The sequence below is a fragment of the Manis pentadactyla genome, chromosome 17 (assembly GCF_030020395.1).
Source record: "Manis pentadactyla isolate mManPen7 chromosome 17, mManPen7.hap1, whole genome shotgun sequence".
Classification (NCBI taxonomy): Eukaryota; Metazoa; Chordata; class Mammalia; order Pholidota; family Manidae; genus Manis; species Manis pentadactyla.
Window position 1 is genome coordinate 15,247,443 of NC_080035.1, and position 21,125 is coordinate 15,268,567.

A 21,125-nucleotide genomic window follows, 5' to 3' on the forward strand; every position below is an offset into this window, starting at 1 on the left:
CTCAAGAGGAAAGGGGTCAGGGGAAATGTAGATTATCTGTATCTAGGAACGAGTAAGATTGACTGTGGTTAAAACGAATCTTTTTTAAAAAGCTCCTGTTAGGATGCATAACTAAATGTTAAATCTCTTGGTATATTTGTATAGCAATAAATAACATTAAGCTGTAACATTAGGGTTGCCGTCAGCTCTGTTAGGACAGGGGTTTTTGTATAATTCACTGCTGAATCCTAATGTGTCTAGAACAATCTTTGGAACATAGGTATTCAGTAAGTGTTAAATGAAAATGTTAGGTTGTGCAGATGAATGATGTTATAGTCAGTTTGTTCTTTCTAGATGCAGATACTGATTTCATTGTCTGGATTAAAAGGTGTCAAGAAGCTCAGAATTCCGATGGTAAGTATGTATGTTTCCCATGGTCTTTCAATTTAAAAAGAAGTAACTGTTTGACATTTTTTTATTAAAACAGATCTGTTTTAACTTTATAACTTATAATTTAAATGGTACATGTTCCCATAGGATTTCCAGAGGTATTCTGATTTTTACTTAGTTATATTGAAAGAAGGATTTGGATGGATTTGTTTTCAGTGGTATTACTGTTAAGAAAGTACTAAGGAGTCTAAAATGACTCCAGGTTAGGGTTCAAAATTAAACCACTTTTCTTTATTTGGAATGTATGGAGAATTGATTTACTTAATCAGTATGCTTGTATCGTAGAGATCATGTATATCACTTTCCCTATAAACATTATTATCTGAAATGTTTCCTTTATATTTTTTAATAGGATCACAGTCCGAGGAGGTAAGTCCAAAGTTTTTATTCTTCATGTTTTTACTCAGTTATATTATTACTATATGTATTTGAGACAGGACTCAGAGTGATCTTTCTCTTGGTTAAATATTAAGCAGTGCCACTTAAAAACTTTTTACTTTAGTAACTGAAATAGTATTTTGGTGAAACATAGAAGTTTATAGTTATGAAACTATTGGGCCAGTTAGTGTGTAATTCAAGTCAGTTTGGTATGTTTTAATATGGTCAGGGTGAATATTTCTTAATCTTTTCTTTCTTGAAAAGTTGTCACATTTAGGTTATATAGTTGCCTTGGAAGCACTTGCAGGGCTTATAATGGTATGCTAAGTAAAACCCAAAGGTTGACTAAAATTTGAAAATGTTTCTCTAATAATTCAGTGTTGTTTGTTGTTCTGGTCATGAAGATTTTCAAGACTTTTCAGTTATTAAAATATATAGTTGAGGAAAATTGATTTTTTTTAAAAACCAATTTTGGTTTTATATCACACACACAGTTAAATTATAACCATTAGCAGTGATCATCTATGTATTAGTCAAGAAATAAAATGACAAGGAGTCAGAAGATGTGTATGTAGCCTTACGTCTCTGTATGGGCAATTACTTAACATTTTTGGGTCTCTTTCTTCATCTCCAAAGGAATATTTACATCTTTGTCCTCCAGAATTATATTGTGACATGAGAAAGTCTCTTATTCTCTGAGTTTTCTTTATTTGTAAACTGGGCCTAATAGAATTAATTGACTTCAAGCAGGTTGTTGTAAGCATCAGGGAGTGACTGGGGTTTTGAATATTGCCAAAAGTGAGCCCTGTCTGGCTATCCCTATTCCCCCTGGCTTGTCCAAATTCTTAAGGGCGGTGGGTGGGGAATGGATTGGAGGAGGTATTTGAAAGTTGGCTTGCTTCATCTACTAGTATTTTTCTTTGGTCTTAACAATATTTTAATTGGGACTAGGCCTGAAACAACAGAATAGCATTGTATATCAAAGACTTTTTCTAGAAACACAAACAGCTGTTTAGCCACAGTGCATTCGTACTGCTGTAGTTTAGTTTTATCTTTGTACCAAGATGATGGGAATAATCTCTTGAAGTCAGTGTCTACATTTGTGTTAGACTCAGATCTGTAGTGTGATTTTACTTAAACTTTGTTCCTCTAAACTCCATCTCTTCCTTTCTCATTTAGGGATAATTTAGAGGTCACCTGTGACATAGATTACACAGTCTTTTTTTTTAATTAAAGTATCACTGATACACAATCTTATGTTGGTTTCAAATATACAACACAGTGGTTCATATTATTAAATCCTCACTGCCTCTAGTGTGGTCACTGTTTATCAGTGTAGTAAGATGTTACAGAATCATTAACTATTCTCCGTGCTGTATTACCATCTCCATGACCAACCTATATTGTGCTTGCGAATTATTGTGCCCCTTAATCTCCTTCCCCCTCCCCACCCATTCTCCCCAACCCCCTCCCTTTTGGTAACTACTAGTCCCTTTCTGTGTCTATGAGTCTGCTGCTATTTTGTTCCTTCTTTTTGCTTTGTTTTTATACTCCACTAATAGGTGAATAGATTACATAGCCTTAACTGGCACACATGTAGTTTAGGAAGTATGGTTTGGTTAAGAATCACCTCATTTTTTTTTTTTTGATGGGCAGTGCAGAATGTTTGTTGCAGAGAGAGCACTAATGGAGTAAGATGTTATCAGGGAGGTACCATGGAAATGTTCCTTCATACATTCCAGAGTAGCGTTTCATGCCATCCTTAAGCCTGAAGTTATACTATATTGTAAAAAATGGTTTTTTAAATGTTACTGTTACTTTCGTTTTAGAGAGTTACTGAATCTTGGAACTGGACATTTTATTTGGAACCATATCTAATCATACCTTTAGAAAGTTTCCTATTTTTTATGTTCTTTAATTTTGGAAGAAAAATTTCTTTTGAAATTGAAACTCATAAAATTATAAAAATAATGAGTATTCTAATTTTTTGTGAGGACTACTGTTTAAAAATTTTTGGATACCTTGCTTTGTCTTTTGAGGAAGTTTTCAGGTAGTTATTCCATTACAGTACTGGGTAAATTAATACATGCATTTTATTATATAGTTGCTAAACTAACTGTAAAAATCTTTCTTTTTCAACTTGCCAAAATCAGTCTGTATCCCAGCAGACTCATCAGTCAAAAATCAAGTAAGTGTTTCATTTTCATAAAATAATGCATGATAAATGTGCCTGAAGGAAAAAAACGCTGTCACTTAATAGTAAGCAAGTCCTTACCCTGTGATTTTAAGTGTTTCTTAGTTTTTTTAGAAATTGTGTTATATAGCCTGAAAAAAACGAATTCTAAGGCTGTTTATTGATTAGTATTAGTGTTTATATTAAGATTCAATTCAAATCACTTCTGAACTTTAAATTTGCTTCACCTGGTTCCATATTATGTCACCTTTCCATATATATTGAGGAGAACTTCTTCCAGTTACACAGGGGTAGAAGTTAGTAGTAGGTTTGATTAATTGTAGCTTTACCTGCCTTTTATATTTGGAGTAAATTTTTTATAGAACAATTCTTCATGAGTTGCAAGTGACAATTGCTGAGGGAAGCAGTTAAGAATGAACAAGCAGCTAGCAAGTATTTGAAGTTGTCTTTATTAGCCATGTGTGCAGCTTGTATTAGCACTGTGACAGAAAGGAACACAAGGCATTGGTTTGGAGCTTTGCATCTTCACTGAATTTCAAAGGGAAGCTGAATCTCTTAAATTTCATTTCTTTAATCAAGGTGCATTTTAATTATCTAAAATAGCTTGGAAATGCTTTCCAGTTTATTCATGTTCATCCTAGGGAGATACAGAATAACTTTCCAAGTACCTAGTAGACAAGGAACTTTGACTAGCTTGGTGGCAGCAGCAGGGGTAGGACACACAAACATCAAAAAACTGTGGTGTTTGGGGCATAAAATAATCCAACATTGATTTAATAAATATACTGTGTACCTGGTACTGTGCTTAGTCCTGGGAATGCTGTAGTGCTGTAGAATAAATAGTACCTTCATGGGGTTTATTAATCTGATTTGATTAATCTGATTAATCAAATTTATTAGTCTGATTTGAAAATGAGGATCCTGACATTTTTTAGAGGTTTCAGTGGGACAGATAGATGTAAGTAGAATCTGAATGCTCACCATTTTTTTACATGCCTTGAGATTGAAGGAAGGTAGTATATTCAATTTTATTTAATGTTGTGCCTGAGTTAAACTTTTAAGTTATTTTAATTTTAGTTCACTTGCTTCTGCTCCCTGTGTTCAGGGATGTTCGCCCCCCAGCCTCAGTTAAGACATTTTGGTATGTGGTATCAAGTTGACCTGGGTCCAGTGTGTAAGATATGCTACTGACTGGCTGGCTGCTTCACCCTCCTGAGCTGACATTTTTTTGTCTGTAAAAAGTGTTTCTTAGTATTAGGCTGAAACAATAGTGTAAAATTACTGATGGTGTGTAATAACTATTAGCTATATAGAATAATTTTCTTCTTGAACAATAGCTAAAGCACAACAGTATTAGAGATGTTAAGGTAGAACCCAGAAAATAATATGAGTATTTAAATCCACTGGAAAGTTTGGGGGCATCATACCTTCCTGTTCTTTTCTATTAGTGCAAATGGTAGATAAGGTTGTTTCTGTGAATCAACAGTTGCTTTGCTGTTTTGTTCCTCAAGGTGGAGCCCTTGTTTACCAGATTGTAGTTTATCTTGACAAAACATGAAGTAACAACTAAGAAAATTAGAAATTCTAAGTTTTTTTTCCCTTTTTTAATAGGTATGACTGGTATCAAACAGAATCTCAAGTAATCATTACACTTATGATCAAGAATGTTCAGAAGAATGATGTAAATGTGGAATTTTCAGAAAAAGAGGTCATTAGTCTTTGAACCATTTTTTATGTTGAGATTAAGTACTTTTATTTGTAAATATATTGTGGAATACTCTATAGCAGTTTTGTCAGATATGTCATTTCTTGAGATCATGTGGAAGATGCTGATAAAAACCTGAAACATGGCTTTTCAATTTGAATCATTTTAAGTTTTGAGACAAGAGTATGTATACTGTAGGTTATAGCTAGATGGGCATTATTTTCTTTTCCTTTAGAATTGGAATTCAGAGCAAAACTTAGTTGACAGAAGACATTAGTAAGATGTATAATTTGGTTACAGTTGTGTGGTATGAAAAAGATCTGCCTATTGTGTGATTTCTTGTCTTAGAATTTACTAACCATATTAAATGAGTATGACTTTTAATAACTTGTTTTTTAGCTTTTAGTAGAAAACCTTATATGTATTTAGGAGAGTTAGTGGTAGAACTAGATGTTTTGCATATGAACAACTTCCTTGTTACATACTGTATCATTTTACCCTTTTATCTTACGTTTCATTGAGATTTAAATGTCAACTATGTATTATGGAACATCCTCTTTCCTACTACTTAATTACGAAAGAATCCATGTGGAGGATATCAGATGAAATAAAGGGAATATTTTGAGGTTCTTAAACTTGATAATCTATATAGAAGTCTTTATAATAGTCTGCAGCAGTATTCAAGTTCTGTAATTATATTCAGTTCCAAGTAGTCACCCTTCATAATTTATAAATTTTATAAATTTATAAATTTATAAATTGTGCTGCCAATTTTTTGTATATTAGTTGTCTGCTTTGGTGAAACTTCCTTCTGGAGAGGATTACAGTTTGAAACTGAGACTTCTTCATCCCATCATACCAGAACAGAGCACATTTAAAGTACTTTCAACAAAGGTAAGATAATGGAAAAGGGTTATCAGTAGTAATAATTTCAAAATACAGAAACATTGCTCAACAAGATTCTTTCAGCAACATATTTGTAAGTTTAAAGGGACAGGTAAATAAGAACAGTAATTTTTGAGTAAGTTTTTGCCCTCCCAAAATACTGTGACAATGGAATGTAAAAATCTACTTAACCGCAGTGGTCTTTATATACTTATTACAATAGGTGTAATACTTCTCAATAAACAGGTTTTCAAAAAGAGATAATAATCAGCTTCTCTTTAAGATTTGATACTGATAATGTCTCTTTTTGAACTTGTCTTGTTTTGATATACAAATACTTATCTTACGCTAACTTCTTCAGTTGAAAATACAAACTACTATAAAGGTGAATCTGCTCTTTTTTTTCATTTTCAGTTAAGCTGAATTTTAGATTACTTTGCTATGAGGGACTAAGGACTAAATTGTAGTGTAACTAATTTTCAGATTTCTTTATATTTCCAAGAAGTAAAAATACTCAAACTAAAAATCAGAATATTTTAAATGGTAATCAAAAGATGTAGGTAGTAGTATGTATAATCTAGTAGGAAAAACACTGAACTGAAAAATAAAAAAATCTGAACTCTGGTTCTTTGCTTGCCTATGAATTCAGACTAGTCACAAAATGATTTTGGACTAAAATTTCACCATCTGTAAAAAATGAAAGATACAGACTAAATGACCTCTGGAATCCTTTCATTTGTAAAATTGTATCAAGGTAGGTGATGAGTTAATGAGAATGAATGATGTAAGGAGACTTTTTCCATTACTATACTTTCTTTATACATATGTCCTGCAACTCTGTGTTACTGAGTTGAAGTTCTAAGGTCATATGAATTTTCCTATCAGAGAGTAGGGTCAGCCTGTGTCATGAAGAGTGGAAATGGTAACTAGACCTGCAGAAAGAAGACAACATCTGCAGAGAGTTTGAGCAGAAAGTGCAAAGTAAAGAAGCAGTAGTTTACTTTTGCATCTAGTTAAAAATGGTCTGCGCATTTATTGATTCTTGATTTGAAGATCACAAAGTCAAAAGCTGTTTAGAGGCAGAGAAAGGAAACAGTTGCTTGGATGATAGAAAATGAGAAAAGGGATGAGATCTTTTCAAGATTTTAGTTTTGGCTCCATCCACATAATATAGAATTGGTTTAATAAAAGAATATTGGGTAAAATAATCAAGCACAAAACTATAGATTTGGGAGGGAGACAGGTCAAAAAATTGTGAGTTGGTGTTTTTTTGTACATATTTCTATCAAGAGGTGGTTAATGCATGTCCTTTCAAAGTAGTGTAAATGTTAACTGTTGTGCGTAGATGGTAAATGACTTAAGAAGTTGTGTTACTGAGCTGCCTAGTATACTTAATGGAAGAATAATGTGTGTGGTAAATACGGAAGTCTGTGTGGCTAGAATCATGGATGTAACTAAGCACTGTCATCTCTTATTCTTTTACTTACCTTTGAATCTTGTGTGCTTGCTGATTCTTAGCATTCCCCACCCTCCCTTAACTATGTTCCCATTTTGCCCTTTCTGCTCCTTTCCCCTTTCTTTAAATGCTACATCACTACTTTTCTTATTTGTATAATAGTTTACTTAGGTGTACATTTATTTCCTTTGCACTTAGTCTTTTGAGGATAAGAAGCATGTCATATTTGGGTCTTTGTATATTCACAGGGGTAGGGCTGCCAGATAAAGTACAGGATATCTAGTTAACTTTACAAATAGTGAATAATTTTTTAGTATGATTATGTTTCATTTGCTAAATTTGGCAACCCCAACCCTGGGCTTTGTACATAGTAGGTACTCAGTAATTGTTCAGTGAGTGAATTTAAATTGTATTCTGATGTTATCTGTATGAAGTTAGCGGAGTTAAGTTCACATAGTTGCTAATTGTTCATCCTGGCCCAGGAGGAATACTTTTACTTTTGCAAAGCTAGTATTTTTTTGCTTAGGTTTTTCTAAATTCTGGGTTAAAGAATTAAGACTATAAGGTTCCATTCTGAAGGATGATTATTTTTCTTGTCCTAAACCAAAGTAATAGATTTTACTTTGTTAGAGTATCAACTTTTAAGCTGACATTTATGAAAAAAAATTTGAAAGAATTATAAATTATATCTTAAGGGAAATGATGAAAGTTTTTTTTTCCTTCATTTTTTTGTATTTTATTTATTTATTTAATTTATTTTTTAATTTTGATATCATTAGTGTACAATTACTTGAACAATGTTATGCTTACTAGACTTCCCCTATAATCAAGTCCCCCCCCACATACCCCATTACAGTCACTGTCCATCAGCTTAGTGAGATGCTATATAATCATTACTTGTCTTCTCTGTATATACTGCCTTTCCTGTGTCCCCACCTGCTACATTATGTGTGCTAATTGTAATGCCCCTTTTTCCCCCTTATCCCTCCCTTCCCACCCATCGTCCCCAGTCCCTTTCCCTTTGGTACCTGTTAGTCCATTCTTGGGTTCTGTGATTCCGCTGCTGTTTTGTTCCTTCAGTTTTTCCTTTGTTCTTATACTCCACAGATGAGTGAAATCATTTGGTACTTGTCTTTTCTCCCCCTGGCTTATTTCACTGAGCATAATACCCTCTAGCTCCATCCATGTTGTTGCAAATGGTAGGATTTGTTTTCTTCTTATGGCTGAATAATATTCCATTGTGTATATGTACCACATCTTTTTTATCCATTTATCTACTGAGGGACATTTAGGTTGCTTCCATTTCTTGGCTATTGTAAATAGAAATGATGAAAGTTTTGAATCCTTTCTCATACAGCAGAGGGAGACAAATGTTAAAATATTGAAAATAAAGTATTTCTTTGGATTACTGAAACTTAGTGGTGACACTAAGAAAAATAGTGAAGTAATTTATTTTTCACATGTACTCACATTAATTGAATCCTTTCTGTGAATTGAGGAAAGAATGCATTTTGCTCAGAAGAATCTCCTTAAAATTAAGAGATTATGTATCTCTGGTTTTAAAGGGCTCTTTCTTTTGTGAATCCTGTTTTTTTCTTTCTTACCTTCAAGGTTGCATATTCATGTATAACCATCGGTTAATGTTACTAATTAAAGTGAACCGTTAATTTGCAATGAAAATAAGGAGGTAAGACCCTTAAATTAATGAAATAGCATTTCTTAAATATTTTACAATGTAGTATGTTTTTCCAAGTCACCTCATTTTTTTCTACTTTTCACTGTATATCAGCTTTCATATCTGCCAATTAATCCATTTTCTTCTTTAAGAAACTGCAGTTTCTTTTGTTCTATCCTGTTAACTTCATGACAGTGTCCTCTGCTCACAGTCACAGGATTATAACTTCAGTGACAGCTATGCTGTAAAATACTCACTTTAAAGACTATGTTCACTCCAAATAAAAATTAGAATTCTAAAAATCCTTTGGGGAGTGCATTTGCCTTTGTAGAAATGTTCTTGTATTTATTTTTTTAGTCAAAGTAATTTTTCTGTATCATATCAACATAAATTAAGAAGACTTTTAACTGGAATGGTGGGAAATAAAAATGTGTATCTTACTTAGAGACACATAGCTTCTTTCTCTCTTCTTGACCCACTAAAACTTGAGAAGTTTTAGAGTGAATCCCTTTTCATTGTATTCATAGAGGAATCCCAGTAATGATGTTACAGAGTGGGGATGTTTGGGCAAGATGCTGCTGCTTTTTTAAACACACAGATACAGGGTTTTTGAATTGTTACAACATCTTGATAATAGTGATGTCAGTAATAATTTTTTTGTTTTTCAGTAACTGATTAGTTGCTGTTTCCATAAATTACAGATCATGGGGTGTATTTTTGACACCTTTTCTATTAATGTATGTTCATATATTTTCAAAAGAAAATGATTTTACTGTACTTACCATCTGTAGCTCTTAAGATTAAAAATTTTTTAAACTTTTTTATGGCAGTATAGTTTATGTACAGTATTATGTTGATTTCAGATGTCCAACTTAGTGATTCATCAATTGTATACATTCTCAAGTACCATGCTAAGTGTAGTTGCCATCTGCCACCATACAAAGATATATTTCGAGCTATATTCCCTAGGCTATACTCCCATCTCCATGACTAAATTACTTTATAATTTGAAGTTTGTATCTCTTTATACCCCTCACCTAATTGTACCCATTTCACCCATCATCCCCCTCCCCCATTGTAACCAACTGTCCATTCTCTCTGTGTTTATGAGTCTATTTCTGTTCTGTTTTGTGTTTTTCAGATTCTAGTATAAAGGAAACCATATGGTATTATTCTTTCTCTGACTGACTTATATAGCTGTCTTTTTAAACTTAACCATATAGTATGGATTTCTTTTCATGTCCTTAAATTCATGTCTCTAGCAAAGTACGTAATTTTGTGTATTTACTATAGCTTATTTAACCAGTCCCATTCTGTTTTGACTGCTGTGTATTATCACATGTAATCCTCACAATTACCGTATTGTGTAGGTATTTTTATCATCTATTTGTAGGTGTAAATTGAACCCAGAGATGTTAAATTATTTGCCCAGAATTTTTCACTAATTATGATGGTAAAGATACAAATAAGAACATTCAGTATTTGTCCAGGCAGAGTGCTACATTCTTTTCATACATGGTCTCATTAATCGTCATAGGAATCCTAAGTGAGATAGATAGGTCCTGCTAATCCCATTTTACAGGATAGACACGCCCAGTGAGATTAGTTACTTGCTCATGGTCATAACACCCAGTAAGTGGCACCTATTTGTGACTGTTTTTCTTTCTAAAATTACACTACTGATAGTTTTTGTGTTGTTCTCAAGCTCTGCTTATTTCCAAGGAATGTCTAGCAGTAAAAGATACTTCAGCAGGTTCTGTTGCTTGGCTCCCTCATCTCTAAAATGTGAATGGTAATCTCCTTTTGTAGGGTTCTATTGAGTGAGATCACATGTTTGCAGCACTCAGCACATGGGATATGTAATAAGTACTCAATTAATGTTACTGCTTTTGTTATCCTTGTATCCTGATGATTTAGACTTTTATTCGAGTTATAAAAGCAATAAATGGGTATCATAGAAAACTTGAAAAAATATAAAGAAGCCGACAAAGTAATCCCTCAAGTCTCACTGCTGGTGATACTTTGGCATATTTCCTTCCACATAACTAGATATCTCCCAGCTTTGAGAAAATTTTTCAATTCCTCTTCATTCATTACCATCTTTTGCATTAAAAAAAAAGTGGTTATAAAATGATTTGAGTGTAAAAATAAAGTAGATGTGCAGTCTGGCCTCAGGAAAACTAAACTATTATCAGACAAAGGGGTTTGATATAGTAATTAAACATGCAAAGAGCTGAGTAAGAGAATTTTGGGAAGGCTGCAGCGTAAAGATCAGCGGAATGATTACTTAATGACTATAGCCTTGAAACAGATAGTTCTCAAAAGTTTTCCAGAAAAAAAAGTTTATTGGTTGTCTTTGGGAAAGAGCTATTCAATCTATAGCAGTAAGTGGGAACTTAACCACTCCTTAAGAAAGTGGTGTCTGGATGCCATGACACAATAGGAGTAATGGCTTTTTTTTAAATGGGTTTCATCATTCACCCATATAATCAACTACTCACCCCTTCTGTTGTGGCCACTGTCTATCAGCGTAGTAAGATGCCATAGAGTCATTACTTGTCTTTTCCTTGCTGTACTGAGTAATGGCTTCTTTTTATTGGTTGATTGTATTACTGATAAACAATCTTATGAAGGTTTCACATGAGCAGCATTGTGGTTTCAACATTCACCCATTTTATCAAGTCCCCTCTCGCCCCCCCCCGCCCACACCACGTTGTGGTCACTGTGCATCAGTGTATTAAGATGCTATAGAGTCATTACTTACCTTCTCCATGCTGTACTGCCTTCCCTGTGACCTTCCTATATTGTGAGTGCTAATTATGATGAATGGTTTCTTTTTAAATATGAAGTTCCTTTCACTAGAAAAAATTAAACTCTGTATGCAAAGGAGACCCTATTAGAGATGGGTAGAGTAGCACACATAACATTGGAAGTTGACAATCCAGCACAGTAGGGATTCTTATTAGTAATCTATGAATATTGCTTTGGGATATTATGGTGCATTGAAAGCCTTCCCTGTGCATATGAGAGCAACATCAAGCAAACTACCAAAATTTTAAGTTAACTTCTTAATAATTTTTGTCTTAAATGAAAATAGAATGGCCTATTAATGGTCACAATAAAAATACCTGACATTGGGCTTGTGGTAACTCTAGACTAAAAATCTGTCAGAATCAAGACTTGAAACTTCATTTTTAAAAGCATGTATAAGCATCCAAAGTGATGTAGTTATAAAAACGAATTCACAGAAAATTAGTATCCCTCCCCTTTTACTTTTCAAAGAAGTTGTTTTAAATGGTTATTATGTGCAGCTGTTTTAAGGAGTGATAAAATATAATTTCAAGTTCAGGTCAGTGTTTCTCAGCTGAAACAGGTTGTTACTAAGAACTTTGACTTTGGCTTTATTAAGGCCTCCTTGTTTATATGGAGCAATTAGGTTATAGTGGCTTTCAGTGGATGTGAGTTCTAGTGTGTGCTGCTCTTCAAGTGAAACAAGGAACTTTTTATGGACAGTGCTTAGCACAGGAACATGAGCCACAATTACAGGGTGCCAGGTGCTGAGGTTAGTTAAGGATAGTGTTTGCACTGCTTACCAAGGTCATTTCCAAAGCAGTTGAAAATGAAGGAGCAAGATGCAAGTTGAAAATTAAGGAGCAAGTTTTAAATTTTAGGATAATGTCCCTTTTTAGTAACTTGCTCCACTACTTGGATTTCTGTCCTTTGTGATAAATATCCCAGAGGTAACAGCTTAAACTAACAAGAGTACTATCACTTAATAATTGTGTATGAGAAAATATTGGTGATATTTTACTTTGTAAAAAGTAATCATAGTATATTTTAGGGCATTCTAGGGATTTTTATAAAATATTTCTTTTTATGCAGAATTTAAACATGTAAATTACATTAAAAATCCTCTGTTTTCTGCCCTTTTCCCAGTGACATTTGCTACACATGTTTTTGTCATTATGAAAATTTTTTTTACATTTCTGTGCTTCTAAAGAAAATACAAATATTCAGAGGCCATATCCCTTATATACCATCATACATGTCTGATTAAAAATATTGAAGATTTCTTTTTTTGTTTAAGTATTTGTATTTTAGTATTATTGTTTTTTTTAGGGAATTTATTTATTTATTTATTTATTTATTGTATTGGTTTCAAGTATACAAACACAGTATTCAAGGGTTACACACATTACTAAATCCTCACCCATCTAGCGCAGTTACTATCTGTTAGCACAGAGAGATGTTCCAGAGCCGTTGGCTGTATTCTTCATGTTGCACTTCCATCCACGTGACAAACTGTTATTATGACTGAGATTTTTGTGCTCCTTTACCCTCCTCCCTCTCGCCACACACCCACTTCAGTTCCTCCTCCTTCCCCCCACACCAGTCCCTCCCTCTTGGTAACTACCAGTCATTCACTTCTCAGTGTCTCTGAGTCTACTGTATTTGGTTCATTTTTGTTTTGTTTTGTTTTTAGATTACACAAATAAGTGAAATCATATGGTGTTTGTCTTTTTCCACCTGGCTTACTTCACTAAGCATAATACCATCTAGGTCCATCCATGTTTAAGGTATAAAATGCGAATTTAAAGGATTCTCTCACTAAATGCAGGTGGTAGAAAGAGTACTAGTAATTGCTAATTTAAATGATTCATTTGATCTAAAGGAGTCAAAGAACCAAGGTGTGAGCAGGCTTTTCTTCTTGTTAAATTTCTTTTGATTTTTTTTCCATTTACAAAAATAATAATCCTTTTTTCTTAGAAAAAAATTAAAATATAAAATTCTAATTTGATTCTTAAACTGTTTCCATAATGACTGTGTTTACTAACACTTACTATAAATGCTGATTTTTGCTGGGCTAAAAATGTGAGAGCATTATTTGAATAAGAAAATAAAAGGTAGATAAAAGTGCTTTGTGAGTGTGTTAGGATTAAAGGTAGATTCTAGGGGACCAGCCTTGGATAGAGAGAAGATGCTTTTAGGATACTAAAGGTGAACCTACTTTAGAAGCTCTTCATAGTATGCCTTATACTTTTCCATCTCTATTTTTCACTGCTCTAACATAAATCCCGGGCTTGAGGCAAATTGGTGTCTTGACTCCCTGATGCACTGTGTTGTATCAAACCTCAGGGCTTCAGTTTTAGGATACTCCCTTTCCCTCTGGAGACCTACCCCTTCCACCATTGCACATGCTCCTACCCCTCAAAGCCTCTCAAGCTGCACTGAAACCCTTTCTCTTCACAGCCAGGTGTGATGTCTCTGTAGCTTTCAGAACATTTATTGGCCTCTTGAGTAACTTTTTTAAGTATCTCACATATATCCAAATACAGTCAAGGATATGTCTTTAGTATCTTTTTTTTTTTTTACTGTCATTGTGCTTTCATTTCTTAAAAAATTTTCTTATGGATGAATAATATTCCGTTGTTTATATGTACTACATCTTCTTTATCCATTCATCTACTGATGGACACTTAGGTTGCTTCCATTTCTTGGCTATTGTAAATAGTGCTGCGATAAACATAGGGGTGCATCTGTCTTTTTCAAACTGGGCTGCTGCATTCTTAGGGTAAATCCCTAGGAGTGGAATTCGTGGGTCAAATGGCATTTCTATTTTGAGCTTTTTGAGGAACCTCCATACTGCTTTCCACAATGCTTGAACTAATTTACATTCCCACCAGCAGTGTAGGAGGCTTCCCCTTTCTCCACAACCTCGCCAACATTTGTTGTTGTTTGTCTTTTGGATGGTGGCGATCCTTACTGGTGTGAGGTGATAATGCATTGTGGTTTTAATTTGCATTTCTCTGATGACTAGTGATGTGGAGCATCTTTACATGTGTCTGTTAGCCATCTGAATTTCTTCTTTGGAGAACTGTTTGTTCAGCTCCTCTGCCCATTTTTTCATTGGATTATTTACTTTTTGTTTGTTGAGATGTGTGAGCTCTTTATATATTTTGGATGTCAACCCTTTATTGGATCTGTCATTTATGAATATATTCTCCCATACTGTAGGATGCCTTTTTGTTCTATTGATGGTGTCCTGTGCTGTACAGAAGCTTTTCAGTATAATATAGTCCCACTTGTTCATTTTTGCATTTGTTTCCCTTGCCCGGGGAAATATGTTCATGAAGAAGTCGCTCATGTTTATGTCCAAGAGATTTTTGCCTATGTTTTTTCCTAAGAGTTTTATGGTTTCATGACTTACATTGAGGTCTTTGATACATTTCGAATTTACTTTTGTGTATGGGGTTAGACAATGATCCAGTTTCATTCTCTTACATGTAGCTGTCCAGTTTTGCCAACACCAACTGTTGAAGAGGCTGTCATTTCCCCATTGTATGTCCACAGCTCCTTTATCATATATTAATTGACCATATATGTTTAGGTTAATATCTGGAGTCTCTATTCTATTCCACTGGTCTGTGGCTCTGTTCTTGTGCCAGTACCAAATTGTCTTGACCTGGCTTTGTAGTAGAGCTTGAAGTTGGGAAGTGAGATCCCCCCTGCTTTACTCTTCCTTCTCTTGATTGCTTTGGCTGTTCAGGGTCTTTTGTGGTTCCATATGAATTTTAAAACTATCTGTTTCAGTTTGTTGAAGAACGCTGTTGGTATTTTGATAGGGATTGCATTGAATCTGTAGATTGCTTTTGGCAGGATGGCCATTTTGACAATATTAATTCTTCCTAGCCAAGAGCATGGGATGAATTTCCATTTATCAGTGCCCTCTATAATTTCTCTTAAGAGTATCTTGTAGTTTTTAGGGTATAGGTCTTTCACTTCCTTGGTTAGGTTTATTCCTAGGTATTTTATTCTTTTTGATGCAATTATGAATGGAATCGTTTTCCTGATTTCTCTTTCTGTTAGTTCATCATTAGTGTATAGGAAAGCAACAGATTTCTGTGTATTAATTTTGTGTCATGCAACTTTGCTGAATTCAGATACTAGTTCTAGTAGTTTTGGAGTGGAGTCTTTAGGGGTTTTTATGTACAATATTATGTCATCTGCAAATAGTGACAGTTTGACTTCTTCTTTTCCAATATGGATACCTTTTATTTTTTTGTTTTGTCTGATTGCTGTGGCCAGGACCTCCAGTACTATGTTGAATAACAGTGGGGAGAGTGGGCATTCCTATCTTGTTCCTGATCTTAGGTGAAAAGCTTTCAGCTTCTTGCTGTTAAGTATGATGTTGGCTGTGGGTTTGTCATATATGGCCTTTATTATGTTGAGGTACTTGTCCTCTATACCCATTTTGTTGAGAGTTTTTATCATGAATGGATGTTGAATTTTGTCAAATGCTTTTTCAGCATCTATGGAGATGATCATGTGGTTTTTGTCCTTTTTGTTGATGTGGTGGATGATGTTAATAGATTTTTGAATGTTGTACAATCCTTGCATCCCTGAGATGAATCCCCTTGATCATGGTGTTTGATCCTCTTGATATATTTTTGAATTCAGTTTGCTAATATTTTGTTGAGCATTTTTGCGTCTATGTTCATCAGGGATATTGGTCTGTAACTTTCTCTTTTGGTGGGGTCTTTGCCTGGTTTTGGTATTAGGGAGATGCTGGCTTCATAGAATGAGTTTGGAAGTATTTCCTCTTCTTCTATTTTTTGGAAAACTTTAAGGAGAATGGGTATTATGTCTTCTCTGTATGTCGGATAAAATTCAGTGGTGAATCCATCGGCCTGGGGGTTTCGTTATTGGGTACTTTTTTGATTACCACTTCAGTTTCGTTGCTTGTAATTGGTCTGTTTAGATCTTGTGTTTCTTCCTTGGTCAGTCTTGGAAGGTTTTATTTTTCTAGAAAATTGTCCATTTCTTCTAGGTTATCCAGCTTGTTAGCATATAGATTTTCATAGTATTCTCTAATAATTCTTTGTATTTTATGGTGTCTGTCATGATTTTTCCTTTCATTTCTGATTCTGTTGATGTGTGTAGATTCTCTTTTTCTCTCAGTAAGTCTGGCTAGGGGTTTATCTGTTCTGTTCATTTTCTCAAAGAACCAGCTCTTGGTTTCATTGATTTTTCTATTGTTTTATTCTTCTCAATTTTATTTATTTCTTCTCTGATCTTTATTATGTCCCTCCTTCTGCTGACTTTGGGCCTCATTTGTTCTTCTTTTTCCAGTTTCAATAGTTGTGACTTTAGACTATTTATTTGGGATTGTTCTTCCTTCTTTAAACAGGCCTGGATTGCTGTATACTTTCCTCTTAGAACTGCCTTCGCTGCGTCCCACAGAAGTTTGGGTGTTGTGCTGCTGTTGTCATTTGTCTCCATATATTGCTTGATCTCTGTTTTAATTTGGTTATTGATCCATTGATTATTTAGGAGCATGTTGTTAAGCCTGCCTGTGTTTGTGAGCCTTTTTGCTTTCTTTGTACAATTTATTTCTAGTTTTAAGCCTTTGTGGTCTGAGAAGTTGGTTGGTAGAATTTCAATCTTTTTGAATTTACTGAGGCTCTTTTTGTGGCCTAGTTTGTGGTCTATTCTGGAAAATGTTCCATGTGCACTTGAGAAAAATGTGTATCCTGCTGCTTTTGGGTGTAGAGTTCTGTAGATGTCTATTAGGTCGATCTGTTCTAGTGTGTTGTTCAGTGCCCCTGTGTCGTTACTTATTTTCCGTCTGGTGGATCTATCCTTTGGAGTGAGTGGTGTGTTGAAGTCTCCTAAAATGAATGCATTGCATTCTATTTCCTCCTTTAATTCTGTTAGTATTTGTTTCACATATATCGGTGCTCCTGTGTTGGTTGCATATATATTTATAATGGTTATATCCTCTTGTTGGACTGCCCCCTTTATCGTTATGTAATATCCTTCCTTATCTCTTGTTACTTTCTTTGTTTTGAAGTCTGTTTTGTCTGATACAAGTACTGCAACTCCTGCTTTTTTCACCGTATTGTTCGCATGAAATATCTTTTTCCATCCCTTCACTTTTAGTCTGTATATATCGTTAGGTTTGAAGTCAGTCTCTTGTAAGCAGCATATAGATGGGTCCTGCTTTTCTCTCCATTCTATTACTCTGTGTCTTTTGATTGGTGCATTCAGTCCATTTACATTTAGGGTGGTTATCGATAGATATGTACTTATTGCCATTGCTGGCTTTGGGTTTGTGGTTCCCAAAGGTTCAAGGCTAGCTTCTTTACTATCTAACTGTCTAACTTTAACTCACTTATTATGCTATTATAAACACAGTCTGATGAATCTTTATTTCTCTACCTTCTTATTCTTCTTCCTCCACTCTTTATATGTTAGGTTTTTTGTTCTCTACTCTTTTGTGTTTTCTTTGACTGCTTTTGTGGATAGTTGATTTTATTTTTTGCCTTTAGTTAGTATTTGGTTGGTCTGCTTTCTTTGGTGTGATTTTATTTTCTCTGGTGACATCCATTTAGCCTTAGGAGTACTTCCATCTAGAGCAGGCCCATTTAAGTATCCTGTAGAGGTGGTTTGTGGGAGACAAATTCCCTCAACTTTTGCTTGTCTGGTAATTTTTTAATTCCTCCTTCAAATTTAAATGATAAATCCTAATGGATACAGTATTCTTGGTTCAAGGCCCTTCTGTTTCATTGCATTGAATATATCAAGCCATTCTGTTATGGCCTGTAAGGTTTCTGTAGAGAAGTCTGATGATAGCCTGATTGGTTTTCCTTTGTAGGTGATCTTTTTCTCTCTCTGGCTGCCTTTAATACCCTGTCCTTGTCTTTGATCTTTGCCATTTAAACTATTAATATGTCTTGGTGTTGTCCTCCTTGGGTCCCTTGTGTTGGGAGGTCTGTGGGCTTCCATGGTGTGAGAGACTATTTCCTTCCCGAGTTTGGGGAAGTTTTCAGCAATTATTTCTTCAAAGACACTTTCTATCCCTTTTTCTCTCTTCTTCTTCTTCTGGTACCCCTATAATGCGAATATTGTTCCATCTGGATTGGTCATACATTTCTCTTAATATTCTTTCATTCCTAGAGATCCTTTTATCTCTCTGTGCCTCAGCTTCTCTGTATTCCTGTTTTCTGATTTCTTATCCATTAACAGCCTCTTGCACCTCATCCCATCTGCTCTGAAGTCCTTCTGTTGATTGTTTCATTTCTCTGATCTCCCTCCGGACTTCATTTCTTAGCTCTTGCATATTTCTCTGCAGGTCCATCATAATGGTTATGACTTTTATTTTGAATTCTTTTTCAGGAAGCTTGGTTATATCTGTCTCACCAGACCCTCTTTCTGGGGTTGTTTGAGTGAATTTTGACCGGACCAAATTCTTCTGCCTTTTCATGGTGATAGAAGTGATCGCTGGCAGGTGGCGTGTGTGTCAGCTGTGAAAACAAAGTCCCTTCCTACTTGCTGGTCACCTTGCCCTTCTCCGCTGCCTGTGCTGGTTACCCGCACACAGGGAGCAGTCTCTGGGTTCATACCCTGAACTGCCGTGGGTGGGGTGTCTCTCGGGATAGCCTAGGTCACTGCGGGGAGTTGCAGACGTGCTGGGTGTGTTCTCCTGCGAGAACGGTGCCACTTCATGCCTTTTGGACCTTGCTCCAGCTTCTTCTGCCTGTGCTGGGCAGCTGCATGCTGGTGGCAGCCTCTGGGTCTGCCCCAGTTATCTGCGCACTGGGAGAAGACTCTGTGTGATTGCTGTGGGCGGGGCAGCTCCCCACTTGGTCTGCAGCAATGGCGAGTCAGCCAGTTTGCTTGCAGTGCCGGCGGTGGGGGCGATGAACGGCAGGCTGCTTATCGCCGTGAGGGGCTTCTGAGCTGCGTTGCCACCCAGAGGGTTAGGGCGCCTGAAGTTCCTCAAAATTCCCAGCCTGCTGGGCTGAGTGTGCTGGGATGATTTTGTTCACCTGTTAAACCCTTGTCCCTTTAAGACTTTTAAAGTGCTGGCTTTTCTTTTGTCCCAGGGGAGCCAGCTGTGGGGAACTGCCCGCAGTGTTCATCTTAGATTTCACCTTTCAGTTTCTCTAGTATCCAGTACACCATGCGATGTGTGTCTGTGCTCCCAGTGCAGATTACTAGGGCTGGTTATGTAGCAGTCCTGTGCTTCCACTCCCTCCCCACTCTGACTCCTTTCCTCCTGCTGGTGAGCCCAGGGGAGCGCTTGGGTCCTGCCAGGTCACAGCTTTGTATCGTACCCTTTTCATGAGACGCTGAGTTCTTGCAGATGTAGAAGTAGCCTGGCTGTTGTACTGTATCCTCTGGTCTCTCTTTTAGGAATAGTTGTATTTGCTGCATTTTCAAAAATATATATGGTTTTGGGAGGAGATTTCTGCTGTCTTACTCATGCTGCCATCTTGAGCGCCTCCTGTCTTTAGTATTTTAAAAATCTCCCACATCCCTGAAGACAATACCTTGTTCATTATAGGTGTTTAATAATTATTGAATGAATTATTGTAAAAATGTTAGCATGTTGTTATTTATTTATTTTTTTTTTAGATAATTATTTTTTATTGAAGAGTAGTTGACACACAGTATTACATTAGTTTCAGGTGTACAACACAGTGATTCAACATTAATATACATGATAATTCTAGGTACCAGCTATCACCATACCAAGTTGTTGCAATATTTTGACTATATTCCTTATGCTATACATTGGATGTTGTTATTTTTATACAATGGAATGAATTTTTCACTCCAAAACAGGTAAATACACATCAAATGTAGTAATTGCTTTAAAACAGGGCTTTTCAGTGGTGGGCACTCTGGACATTTTGCTCTGGATAATTCTTTGTTGTGGGGGGTTGCCCCGCATGTTGTGCAATGTTCACTAGCGCCCCCTAGCTGCACCTCCTCAGATGGCAGTAGCACCACTCAGCCAACTCTGAACACCAACAATGTCTGTACACATCTCCAGGTTCTGCTTGAGGGGCAGATCACCCCTGGTGTAGAACACAGCTTTAGAATAAAAAAGCAAAAGGATTTCAAGACTCTTCTGAATTGTAGTTTACAGTAATTTGTATGTTGATTTTGAAAGGTATAAACAAAAGGACGTTTCAAAGTTCTTCAGATTTAACCTTGCATCTTTAAGAAAACTGTCTCAAGGACACTGTTACTTTTTATAAAACTTACCTGATGACTTAAAATTGTTTTGTTTTGTTTTGTTTTTTACTGTTTTGTGTATTTTACATTGAATAATGGATTTTATTTGTTGTTTCCTCCAGATTGAAATTAAAATGAAAAAGCCAGAGGCTGTGAGATGGGAAAAGCTAGAAGGGCAAGGAGATGTGCTTAAGCCAAAACAGTTCATAGCAGGTTTGTTTTCTGGCCTTAGCCTTAAATTAATATTATGTTATGTATGTTATAGAAATGAGCATTGTTTACTTTCATTATATATTTCCCCAAGATACATACATTGAATATAAGATTGCTCTGTTATATGAATACAAAGTAGTCTTGTTTCATGAAGGTTCTAACTTCT

At 35.4% G+C, this 21,125-nt stretch overlaps 1 protein-coding gene across 2 annotated transcripts in view; it reads left to right on the forward strand.

Annotated features, from left to right (window-relative positions):
* Positions 1-21,125, forward strand: part of SUGT1 (SGT1 homolog, MIS12 kinetochore complex assembly cochaperone) — a 51,698-nt gene that overhangs the window by 10,048 nt on the left and 20,525 nt on the right. The window contains exons 6-11 of one of the 2 annotated variants that reach the window (XM_057494454.1): positions 334-393; positions 782-798; positions 2,961-2,995; positions 4,613-4,709; positions 5,493-5,600; positions 20,869-20,959. In XM_057494454.1, coding sequence (XP_057350437.1) covers positions 334-393; positions 782-798; positions 2,961-2,995; positions 4,613-4,709; positions 5,493-5,600; positions 20,869-20,959 — 408 coding nt within the window. Of the gene's footprint in view, positions 1-333; positions 394-780; positions 799-2,960; positions 2,996-4,612; positions 4,710-5,492; positions 5,601-20,868; positions 20,960-21,125 lie in introns of both variants that reach the window. The other variant, XM_036893750.2, reaches the window with a different exon arrangement.